The 13,064-nt window shown below is 41.1% G+C and overlaps 1 protein-coding gene across 1 annotated transcript; it reads left to right on the plus strand.

Annotated features, from left to right (window-relative positions):
• The first annotated feature begins 1,451 nt into the window (after positions 1 to 1,451).
• LOC140748318 (uncharacterized) lies at positions 1,452 to 12,562 on the plus strand. The gene is made up of 10 exons (XM_073081157.1): positions 1,452 to 2,644; positions 3,376 to 3,447; positions 5,777 to 5,952; positions 6,393 to 6,544; positions 9,299 to 9,502; positions 9,747 to 9,883; positions 10,251 to 10,431; positions 10,957 to 11,067; positions 11,227 to 11,381; positions 12,181 to 12,562. The coding sequence occupies exons 2-10, from the start codon at positions 3,414 to 3,416 to the stop codon at positions 12,492 to 12,494; spliced, it is 1,464 nt and encodes a 487-aa protein (XP_072937258.1). The 5' UTR covers positions 1,452 to 2,644; positions 3,376 to 3,413; the 3' UTR covers positions 12,495 to 12,562.
• Positions 12,563 to 13,064: the final 502 nt, after the last annotated feature.

Consider the following 13,064-nt stretch of genomic DNA (forward strand, 5'->3'; position numbering starts at 1 on the left):
CAGGGCGGCCGTATAGCACATACATAAACACGAAGCCGTTTTACTGTAAATTGAAAAAGTCGTATCAATCGTGGGACAAGGCCGCCTCGTAAAAGCCGCATATTCAATAAGCGGAGGATTCGGAAAAAATAAAGCCATCCCGTCGCCGCACCTCGTAAACCCTTCGAATGCGGTCACCGGCGCCGCCCGCCCCGCCGGCCGCCAGCCGCTGCTCCGGGCTTATCAATCTCTGAGCGCACGTCACTTGTCTCGTGAATGCGATAGGATCTCCGACGCCTGCACACTCCTTTACCGCACTTACTTTAAAAGGGCCTTATATCAGGAATAACATAAGCAGCGAATACTCTTATCTTCATTATTCTTTCAATCTTTTGTTTTACTTGCTTCGATAGTTCGTATGTATGTTTGGCAAAGACAGATCTCCTGCCGGGCTAGGTGATCATGTCCGGAAAGAAGCTGTGCTCCAACGGCCTCAGATCAGATCTTTCACATCGTGATTCAGAATACTTGAGGCGCCATATCTTGATGTGTAGCGCGAAGTCGCCACATATATAATATATAAAGTCCAAACCTTGTAGTTGAATTTCAAACCAGTTAAACCTGACTGCATGCAAATGTATTACTGACTAGCTTAGTAACGTTATTTTAAAAACAATTTGACTGACGCTCAAATACGGCGGACATCCCAAAGTGGCAGAGCAATAATTTCTTATACGTCCCCATTACATACATAAGTAAAAAAAATAAAACATTTTATGCCAAGAAAATTAAAAAAGCTTTATTTTAAACCTTTTTATGATATGCCTAAAATGTTCTGTGAAAACTACTTTTTTTAAAGCAATTACCTTAAGCAAGCAATTAATTTAAAGACCTTAAGATAAAGCAGATTAGGGGAGGTCTATGTCCAGTAGTGGATTCGTAAAGTCTGATGGATGGAGACACCTTAAAATTTTTATAATATTTTTATTTAAAAAACATTTATAAAATACGTGTTAAGTGTGAGTTCGTAGTCTTTTCGGCTTCACAATTTATAAATTCAAGTAAATACGCGTAGTAATATTGTAGCATGTGTCTAAGCGGCCTCGTCCAGCTGATGCGCGCATCGATCAAACATAATGGATCGGCGCACGCGCACGCGCCGCGCTCGGGTCGTTCACCCCGCTCTCGCTCGCTCACCACCTCGTGGCGAACAGTGGCACTCTCTCGCACTGCTACTCACTACACTACGTATATATATACATATATATACACATTTTCTAAGAATCTAATACAAAACCAAATAAAATAAAAACCGGCTACTAATTATATAGTCTACAGACTAATTATAGGTGCACCTATCTACATTCTTAGGGTATATAGATGAAAAACAATGATGCTCCCAGGGAAACTCTAAAAATGGGCTGCATTTCTGAACTAGATTATGTTATTTCGCTAGACAGCCGGCGCCGGGCGAACAATAAACAAGCCGTGTTTACCGAACAGAACAGCTACGAGTATATACCTGCATAATTTAGCGAGCGCAACTTTTATAGGCATTCTAGTAAATATTCCTGTTTCCCGTTTTCTCACAACACAGTGATAATTACGAGTAAGTTATGTATTGCGTCGGGATGCAGCAGCCAGGATACAGAAAGACCGAATTACTTATGTATATGTATTTAATCCAAACAGAATGTTACATGTTTTGGATTAAATCTAACCTAAATTATAACTAACTATCCTAAGTGACTTGCTGGGGCAATGTTAGCGCCCAGAGTGAATTCCCACGTTCGGGACTATACAGTGGAAACGGAGCGGTAGTGCGGAGTCAGCGTTCCCACGGCACGGCGGCGGTGCAGGATCGGGTGTCTTCTTGATAATTTTGTTTAAGGCGAACTTCTAACTATGGTGATTAAAGTCGATATATAACAAGTAGGTCTGCAGCAACTAACAACAGACCTCTATTAGTCTTTAATAAAGTAATAATTACTCTAGCAAGACGTAATGGACGGTTTCGCCTTAAACTCAACTAATTACTTATCCTTAACTATCATACTTCAATCCATGACTTCAATAGAGATGGTATGACAACTATAATAGCATTTTACTGTTCAATAGTACTTGCTTATTAGTGTAAATCAGTTCAGGTACCAGGTAGGACAAGTCTAAAAGCTACCTACGACAATCTGTCGAAAGTGTCCCTGACCATGCTCCGCCTGCGGAATGCAAACGAAGACGATGACGTCAGCGCGGAGTCGAGTCACCGCGAGCGACTCCCGCGCACCTCCCCCCGCCGCCCGCCGCCCGCAGCCCGCCGCCCCCCGCCAGCCGCCGAGGCCTGCGCAGTCGAGGAACAGTTACTCGTCCTCACTGAGGAGTATGAACCGTGTTCCGACCGCCTTATGTTCGATCAGAGTCATTGCAATATAATTGTTTGTTTATTTTGTAACACAAACTGTGGGAACAGCACAACATAATAAACTTTGTAGTGTGTAAGCGAGCGCACTGCTTCAATCTGATACAGAAGTAGTATGCAACATTCAGATACTTGTATTATAGAAGAGGTTTCTGCTGAGGTTCGTTCGAACACCCGGTGTAGTGGCTGAAATCTGTCTATTTCAAAAATAGACCTAGACACATGGACATAGTTTGAATTCAGTAACCGGTAAGTCTCTAATTGATTAAAAAAATCAAGACTAAACTTAATTTTTATTTATTATAGAACCAACATTCCACTCCTGGCCCCAGCCCGCTTCATATTTGTCAGTTATTAAACTTTTGTATTTTATGAGAAAAAAATCCGAACGAGCATAATTATACTTAATCTACCTTATGGTTAGTGCATGTCAGGTAAGAGATCAGTCACAGACATGTAGCAAATGAAATACTTCTTATAAGAATCTGTCCCTGGCCACACCAATCAAACCAAAACATAAAAACGTTTAACAGTGTTGATAAAGCAGATACAAGTGCAGATAGATCGTGCCTCCAAAGGTTCCATCACCCTCAAGCTTAAATATTGCAACAATAACAGTGTGTCAAGCACTGATATTTCCAACATCATAATTAGGTCTACTAACACGCTGTTCAAGAGTGACCAATGGCCATGGTAGAGACCATAAGGAGAGGCTGGAGAATCAAGTTGCAGCAGTGAGACTTACATAAATTTACGTGCTTAACTTCCTTCTCATAATTGAGTATAATACTCAATATAATGTCCTTCAATAGTTTGTGGTACCAACTATAAAACAGTACTTATAAATAATTTAATTGGATGCCTGTGAAAATCAGCAATAATATTTATTATGTACAACATATTTTATTCTCATTTATAATAATTGACCGATTTGTTTTACAAAGTGGTATGTATGAAATGTGTCTGTCACATATTTTCAGAAGTACTCAGAGTAGTGCAGGCCAGCGGAGCAGCAGACATGTCCGCCAGCCCCGACCCGCAGCCACCGCCAGGTAGGTATAACTGAAACATGTAAATAAACACGTCCTCGTATAGATTGCAAATAATGTAGGTAGGTAACATTCCATCACGCCTCACCGGTACATACAAGTGCATTAATTACTTGTAACGAAATTGACAACCGGAATTATCGTTAAGGTCCAATTTATCCAAAATCTTAGGTATTTGCCGAAATGAAATATAAACAATCCTGCAACATATTTGTACCGTTAGCTTAGCGTGTTACGATCACTTCGTACATAAAAGCCTATACAGACCCAATTTATGTAATTTAGAAGAAATATAATATCTGGATCAGGGCGAAGAAATAGGCCCATTTTGGACTTGGTGAGCAGTTGTATTAGCCTGTACAGAAGCCGTTGCGTGGGCGTAGCGCGGGATATTTGTTTACGTGAAGCAGCAAACAGTGTAATGGGCGGTTATTAGCGCTGCTGCCCGCCTAATGAAGGCAATCCACTGTAGCCACGGCCCTCCGACGGAAATACTTGCAACGTTTCTTCTAAATGCTCAGAACGTGAATAAGTTAGCAATACCGCTCTATTCACATGGCTTGTTTGTTTTCGCTTATAGCAGTAATGTGTAGCTTATAGCATCTGTGCTTATATACTCGTAACAAAAAGCTCTCCTTTGAAGGGAACCCTTCCATTTCGTAGAAGAATGCTATCAAAACCTTTTTGTGGCTCTGTTATGGATAATTAGTTATTTATTTAAACAATAACTTAATCCAATTGCATTAATATTTTGTTATAAAATTAACCAGACTATATTTTCCTACTAATTCATATTGATACACAAAATAAAGGCCTAGCACGACCAATATGTATTTCGACTTCACGATGTACCTATACTACCTATGTAGATGACCGCAGAATGTTATCTCAATAAAAATCTTTCATTTCCGCGCGGCGCCGCCACCGCGCCGCACCGCCGCCGCCGCTGCCGCTGCTGTGCTTTTGAATGAAATGTTTTATCTGATACAAATTGTTAGTAGATAAGCATCTCTCTCTCGATATCTCGTCATGTAGTGACAATACGTGTTGATGTGAATTATTTTGTTACGTGATTATAATGCTCGAAATTCTTCCGTGTGCTACTAGCTCTACATGACGATTGTAATTGTATACATAGAAAAACTTATTCAGAAATACCCTAACAACGAAGATATACTACTGTTCTGTAGTATGGAACCCTCACTATCAAATTCATAAAGATCGCATCGAAAGCATACAACGACGTTTTACTCAGTTCTTCAGTCACGGACAGTTTAAACGGGCTCCATACAAAGATCGACTTAATATATTTAATCTCTCAACACTATCAGACAGGCGCAAAATAATTGACATTACCTTCTTATACAAGATACTTAATAATTTTGTTGATGATATGGAGCTCTTAAACCACATTAAAATCAATGTGCCGTCGCGTATACCACGACATCCTGCACCCTTGCTTACCCACACTATATATAGAACTAATTTAGGACACCACTCCATTTTTCCTCGGTTATGCAGACTTCTGAAGGAATTTTTAGCTAAAGATTCTACCATCGACCTCTTTCATGATGGACTTGAAGCCTTTAAAAGAAAAATATATAGAGTCTTGCACCCCATTCCCAGCCATCCAAATCTACAAGCTGTATAATTCCTGTTCTTTTTTTATCTTTTTAAACTTTAGGCAACCTTTTCCAATTTGTAATGTATTTTTTGTTATGTTATTAGTTTTGTATATCTATGTGTGTTTATGTACTCTTAATATGTTAGCTGTCTTCATTTCTAATTGAAAGTCCATGTTATTCTTTTTTGGCCTGTGTTATCTATAAGTTTTGTTGCATGTAATTTTGTTAATGAAGCAATAAATAAATAAATAAATATATTATATAAACATTGTCTGGCTGGAATAAGTCTGAGAACTATATGCAAAATAGTCACAAATACATACTTATGTACATTTCCTATGTCAAGTTATTTTATCCTACTGGATTGTGTATAGTTTTCAAAATACCTACCTATCAGTCATTTAAAAGTTAGAAGACCCAATTTTATATTTTTGTTGTCATGGGGGTTTAGTGTAAAGCTAAATGCAAATTTGTAGGGTAGCACTCTTGTCCTTCGGCCGCCAGCTGGAAACTCAATGATTAATTTCAATAGTTATTTGCAAATTATAGACAATTACAAACCAATAGAGAATTACATCTCAGGTCTAAAGGTATTTAGTAATTAACCGCAATCAATCATGCATTTTCATCAAAGCCGTCACAAACATTATATGTAGTTATCCAGTTCGTTTTTAAGTTGAAACTTGTGTTTGCTACATGTGTGACAGGCGTGGTGGAGTTGCGCGAGGACCTGCCGCTGAAGGCGAGCAGCGCGGCGGGCGGCGCGGCGAGCGGCTCGGCGCACTGCGCGGGCGGCCCGCGGCTCATCCTCGCCGCCTTCGCCGCGCTCTCCGCCGCTATCACACTTGCGCTGCTCACACAGATATACTATGGAGATTACGAAGTAAATGTAGTTTCATAAATTAATGTAGTATAACCCATCATGTTTCGACTGCGAAGGCACCACCGCCGTACCTATTTCTACATAATGTAATGTATGTATGTAATGTAACCTAATATAAATTAATGCTGCTCTCTAGTATTTTTGCGACGCCCTCTCAGGGCATCACATATCTCTTATATTATGTTGTAAGTTGTGTGTGTATTTTGCAATAAATAAATAAATAATAATAGCAGTGTAATAAGCTGCTGTGTTCTGATTAAAGGGTGAAGTAAGTGGGGTATATCTCATGAGGTATATCTAGGCGAGACATTTCACTTTGTAAAAGAGTTATAGATGTCCATGGGCAGTAGCTAACTCGTATGGCATCTGTTTGCAACTTTAACTTAAAATGAATAAAACGCGTGAGCAGTAAGATGTTGTAATTAGGATGCATTGTGCAGGTAGTGCCGCACGGGTCGGTGGCGGCGTCGGGCGCGGAGTGCTCGCGCGCGGGCACGGGCGCGCTGCGGGCGGGCGGCCGCGCGCTGGACGCCGCCGCCGCCGCCGCGCTCTGCCTCGCCGTGCTCGCGCCGCACCGCACCTCGCTCGACGCGTACAAATATTATAATAATATCATTCAATATGGTACAACCCTTCGTAATTCCACTCCCGATTCTGCACCACCCCACGGACTTCTGCCTAATAACAACAGTGTTCAGTGCTACTGTGTTCCAGCATAAATGGTGTGGTAAGGACAATAAGGATATTGTCCTTACCACACCATTTATGCTGGAACATAAATTTATCCAAGGCGCTCCAATTTAGTCCTTAAGGGTGTAGCAATGCATCTGTTGCCAAGCTCTAATACGACTCTACAAGCCTGTATAAGCCTTTTTTAGTGTGGGGGAAAGGAAAAACCTTTTAATATTACCACACAATTTGGCCCCTGCGTATTGTAGAGAAACTCCGGAATCTTCAGTGGAAAGCACTGGTTCACTATGCTCTTCTCAGGACAAGCAAATTTCAGAACACAACATAAAGGCATGAAAACTTTATTGCAGTCCTCGACCCAGCTAATGCTGGTCTCAGTTATGTAGGTACTTTATATTTTAAGTTACTTACCTAATAGTAAAATATTATACCTAATAGGAATATTTATGACAATGTAATCATATTGGAATACATAAAGCAAATTTATTTGCTAAGCCTCCTCGATTCTATCGAGAAACATTCCTTTTAAAATTGCAAATACTTTATTTTAATTCTGACATTATATTTCTAACAATGAGTGTCATGTTATAGACTACAACGCCATCTCAGTGCCACTTTAAAAACCTCGCGCGCATCCAATTGCTTATAGTACGGCCACTTCACGGTAGATGGCGTAGGCGATATTATTTTAGCCTTGTTTTTTCTGTTCCATGATTTTAGCCCTTAATTTTAGTGTCCCATCATTATTATAACAATATATTAGCAATCATCATACACGTTACTCGTTTCTATCAATTACTCTAGATTATTTTTAAATACTCGATAATCCGATTTGTTACGAAAAATACCAGCGCTATCTGGATGTGAGTTTCAGAACTTCTTTATCAGGTAGAGCTAGAACCTAGCGTCGTCAATACACTAGTACAACACTTATAAGAGAGATGGATTTAGTTGCTACGATAAGAAGAGTGACACTGTAAAGAATAATTATAGATACAGTGACCACAATTATCATTAGCTCTGAATGTCACCTAGGATTTATTAGCGAATTTGGTTTGATATGTCTTTTTGTTTGTATTATTTTATTTTTATATGAATGTTGATAACACGTGACACTTGAATAATTTGTAAACATATCGGTATAAGTTGGAATAATAATTATTAAGCATTGCCGTTCTTAAAATATATTGTAGGTATCTATAATATAATTATATTTACCCTATGGGTTTCCTGTTATTTGCAGTAGGTAGAATAGGTATTATAATTAAACCATAGGTACTTAGGTAATACGATAAAAATAGAGCGAGCTAAATATATATTTTTGTTAAAATATTAAAGTAATAAACGATGCATGCAGTTTATCTGATGGTTAGTACCTACTACCGCCCACGGGCATCTGTGAAATAAACCCCTGATAAGATTAGATTCCTACCTGAAGTTAGCAACAGCTACTTTGCTACCCTACTACCTTAAGAGAAGGAAGTACTTATCTAAGGGTTAACTAAGTTATAAGAATAGACCTATGTCTATACTCTCTCTCTAAAAGGGACTCTCTATAGAGTCCCTTTATCCTACCCCAATCTTCAAACAAGACACACAGCAACGCTTTACACTGCTATTATTAGGCAGAAGTATGTAAGTGGCGATGGTGCCGGAGTCGACCCACAGAGGGTGAACAGAACCTCGCGACGTAGTAGGTATATGAATAATTAAAGTTAAATCAATTTGAATTGTTATGTGTGCCGACTGCTTTAGAAACACACAAACACCATCGACAAAATTAATATGAAGCTCTATCTTCGAACACACCACAATTTTGGAGACACTGCTCTAGTACGTACGTCCGGGCGAGGCTTCCATCATTCCGTGGACGTTCTTACTCTTTTTCTAACTAGCACCTCTATGTTTATTATCTCGGCTAAGCTGTAATTTACCAATGTAATGGGCTACGCGTTGTATCTCAACGAATACTCGTAGTGAAATTACTATTTTGCAAGGTTAACTCGACAATTTACATGTACACATAAACAATTGAATGGATGACGCGCGAGACTAATAGAACTGTTTATAGTGACGCCCGCGCACGTAACGAGTTCACATTATCATTGATTTTATGGACACTTCGCGATTCATACGCAAGTGTCCGATATGAAAAGACAGAAACGCTCTCGAAATGCAAACAACCAAGCATAAAATTTACACGTGTCTGAGAAGTCGCGCATTACGCTGCGAAGTGGTACGCCAATTCCATGTTAGGTTAGGTTAGAATAAGTTTGAAGCACAGTAGAAGAAATATTTAGCATGCGCATATTTATAATGGTACTATGTTCCGATGTGTGCTTACTCTTTGTGTGATTTTTTTTTTTTGCAAAATAATAATATTTACTAAAAATGCGGAAGCGGTACGATTGACCCACTTAAGTTTAACGCTTTTTGCCTACTAACATATTTTAAGAGTGAATTCTTAACATTTTGATATTTAAGCACATTATGCAAATATAAATGAATGAAAGTATTTCTATCACCACAGCCCTTTGGGACTCACCAGGGGCCACGAAATAAATTAAATTGTATAGTCCCTACGGTACCAGATAATAAAACAAAAGTTTGCTCTATATAACCATTGTTCCTAAATATTGATATTTCATTTATCTAGAAGTGGAGCCCTGTTATACTGGGAATACCGTTCGTCGCGGTGGGAGTCCCCCACACTGGCGGAGTGGGGCGGGGCGGAGGAGGGCGCGGGGGGCGCGGGGGGCGCGCGGCCGCCGCGGCTGCTGGCGGCGCTGGCGGCGCTGCACGAGCGCTACGGCGCGCTGCCCTGGCCGCAGCTGCTGCAGCCCGCTATCGATATTGCAAGGTACTGTTTCTGGTGTTGCAAACTTTATGAATAACAATTTTCACACTAGATACTCGCCACAAACCTGAACATACTACCATGGCTCATGAAAGTACCTAACTTAAAAAACATCAAACCATGTTACCGTAGCTCTACATTATATTTACGAACACAATAATAGAATAATAGGTGTGCGTTGATGGTATCATCAAGACCAAGCCACTAGAAAACAAGGTTCAATTGAATCACATTTTGTTACATTCAGGAAGGGATTCCTAGTTTCGGAGGGTCTGGCACAGGCGGCGGAGGCGCGCGGGCTAGCGGGCTACGTGGCCGGCCAGCCGCGCACCGAGCCCGCGCTCGCAGACTTCCTAGAGACGTTGCAGCTCAACACCAGCGCTGGTCTGACTACTACATTTTACCACTTTATATTTACGAGCAATACTACATACAGCGTTTATTTTGAATCTAACGAAGAAAATGAAAACGAGACCCTATTACTAACTAAGCCTCCGTTATCAGCTGTCCGTCTGTCACCGGGCTCTATCACTTCAACTGCAATAGGTGGACACATAAAAACGGAACATATACGCTACGCTTTTCGGAACTTTTCGTTTTAACTAGTTTACCGTATGTATATATTGATACATATTCTGCTAAGTCTGTATGTTATCTAAAATAAAATATTCTGCTAAGTCTGTATGTTAACACAAAATAAAAGGTGTACTTACTGTAGATTGTTTTTGAATGCAATGGTCGGTTCGTATAGAGTTATGCGCGGCGTGGAGGTGCGCGGGCAGCGTGCGCACGAGCTCGGCGGCGGCGACGCGCGCGGGCTCGTGGCGCGTGTGGGCGGCCGGCGCGGGCGGGCGCCACGCCGCCGCCGCGCTGGCCGCCGCGCTGCCGCCGCCGCCCGCGACCGCCGTGCCGCCGGACGACACGCTCACCAGGTAATTTATAATATTTATAATATTCAACGAATATCCTATCCAAATAACCTATTTATGTTTTCTTATTGGCTAATTTTATAATAAGTTGAAAATAATTTTATCGGACAGTTGAAAGAATTAAAGTGATTTCTGGAAAGTATATTTTCTATGGTTTATATGGTTCTAAAGCAGCCAAAACCAATAAAGTTTATTTTTAGTTTAAGGTTTGTGAATTTGAATGGTCGTAAAGTCAAATAACAACTCAAAGTGTAATTTAATATTTTTTGTACCGATACCGACGTTGTCACGGCGTGTGGCGAAATCTCTTTTCAAATCAGTGATTTATTTACTGGTCAATGACCGACACTGAATGTCGGTTTGCGATTTCAGCTTAGAGTATCGTACCTACCTATCAATCGGTGATTAGACTTTGGAGGATATTTTAAACAAAGCTACATTTTTAAAACATATTTAAATAATGTATACGAACAGTTTTAATAGAACGTAATGCGTTTTAACATATGCCTTTTGTATTTATTATATCAGAGTGGTGGTAGAGCTGCAGCAACAGGCGGCGGGTGTCGCGGCGTGGCCGGCGGGCGTGGCGTCCGGGCTGGCCGTCGTCGACCCGCAAGACACATACGTCGCCCTTGTTACGTACGACTATGTTTTCATTGGGATAAAATTATAAAGGAAATAAGTGAAATCATTTTTATAGAAATCATCATAAAACACACGCCATGTAGCCTTACTGTCACAAAAAAAATAGAATATAATTATACGCTATATAAATAAATAAATTGGCTTAATTCATAGCGGGCTGTCTACTGCGTTTGGGTCGGACGGAGCGGCTGTCGGCGCGGCGGGTAACGCGGCGGTTGACGCGGCGGGCAGCTACGGCTGGGCGCGCGACACACCGCGTGCGCCGCTCGACCTGGCGCCCGCGCTGCTGGTGGATGAACACGTTTGCGGTACCTTCACTTATTAACAGGAACCCAATTAACGAGTAGTTAGTGTATAGTTCCCCAAAGTAAATAAAAGAAATGTATATTACGATAAGCTTAGTATCAAGATACTACAATACCTCAAGAGAGACCCCAAATATAATATAATAAATAACCATTTGAAGGTGGTAGAACCCTTTGTGGTTCGACTCCGGCGGCACCACCGCCACATCTATTTCTAACTAATAACAGCAGTGTTAGGCGCTGCTGTGTTCCTGTTTGAATGGTGTGGTAAGGGAGATAGACTTTTCCGAGGCGTTCCAGCTTAGACCTCAGGGGTAGAGGCGCATCTGTGGCCGACCTCTGGTAAGAATATCTAATCTTATCTGGGGTTGATTACAGATGTCCATGGGCGGCAGTAGCCACTTACCATCAGGTGGATTGCATGCTCGTCTGCTACTCCTATATTATAAAAAAAACATTAAGTGTTTAAATTATATAATAGGTATGCTAATTAAGGCCTACTTTATTAAGTTTTTTTTGTGCAAGGTACATAAGACAAATAATTATGACTATTCTTACTAAGTGGTGGGCCGCAACCCGATTTCTTTATGGACTCATATTTGACCGTTTTTTTATTCAATTCAAATGCCGTATATTGTATGTACTGGCGAGCTATAGGTACCTAAATATATCTACATTTTGCTATTTAATCTATAATTTGTTTTTATGAGAGATTATAAGTTCAACGGTTTGTAAATGTTGTGTTAAATTTGTAAAAAAACATAAGTTTAGAGAGTGATTCACGATTGAACGATCGGTGCAGGCACGCGGTACGTGATAGGCGCAGAGTCCGGGGCGGCGCTGGCGCAGAGCGCGGCGGCGGCGCTGGCGGGCGGCGCGCCGGCGGCGGCGGCGGAGGGCGCGCGCGTGGCGCTGGCGGCGGGCGGCGCGCTGGCGCGGGAGGCGGGCCGCGCCGCGCCCGCGCCGCTCGCCGCGCCGCTCGCCGCGCTGCTGCCGCGCGGCGCCGCGCTCAACGCCTCGCGCCCCTACGCAGCGGTCAACCTCATCCAGCAACGCGGCGACGCGCTCCTCTCGCACGCGGACAGCCGCGGCGGCGGAATCGCCTCGCGTTTTTGATTTTTGTTGTTCAGCTTTATTTATTTATTTATTAAATGTTGAATAATAACCTTTTCTGGGGTTATATATTTTTTGGAGTTATATATTTAACCTTAACCGCTTTGAGGAGAGACTAGTCTGGCCGTATTGTCAGCGAGTATATAATGAAAATGTACCGATTGTGGAAGTTTTATATTTGATCTGAATTATTAACTCAATTAACTGTTAAATTAACAGTTTGACCTCTTTACTACACAATGCCATACTGGTCTCCTGACTGGCTGATGCTTAGGCTAAATTCACAAATAGGATAAACAACAACGATGAAATATCTCTGACCTACGCCTGATAGGAGAAACCACTTAAGCCTAGACTAAATTTAACCCACCGGCTTTCAATAAATATAGTTAGTTACTATTTTTAAATAACGACATAAAAGATACGAGTATGCTACGAAATGTATTATACAAACTACATTCTATTTTTTGTTGCCTCTAAAAACAGCTATTGAACAAGTTCCAATATAATTAATTCTACAAAAAATGTACAAGTGTCTAATTAGATATTAGACAATTTACAATTCAAACTTAT

Source organism: Epargyreus clarus, unplaced genomic scaffold (genome assembly GCF_041222505.1).
Source record: "Epargyreus clarus isolate Ecla_fem2 unplaced genomic scaffold, WU_Ecla_fem_2.2 ptg000015l, whole genome shotgun sequence".
NCBI lineage: Eukaryota > Metazoa > Arthropoda > Insecta > Lepidoptera > Hesperiidae > Epargyreus > Epargyreus clarus.

Coding starts and splice junctions, on each gene's coding strand:
- LOC140748318 (XM_073081157.1), top strand. CDS start 3,414: ATGTCCGCCAGCCCCGACCCGCAGCCACCGCCAG. Junction 9,884..10,250: donor GCAGCTCAACACCAGCGCTG/GTCTGACTACTA, acceptor CGGTTCGTATAG/AGTTATGCGCGGCGTGGAGG. Junction 11,382..12,180: donor GGTGGATGAACACGTTTGCG/GTACCTTCACTT, acceptor CGATCGGTGCAG/GCACGCGGTACGTGATAGGC.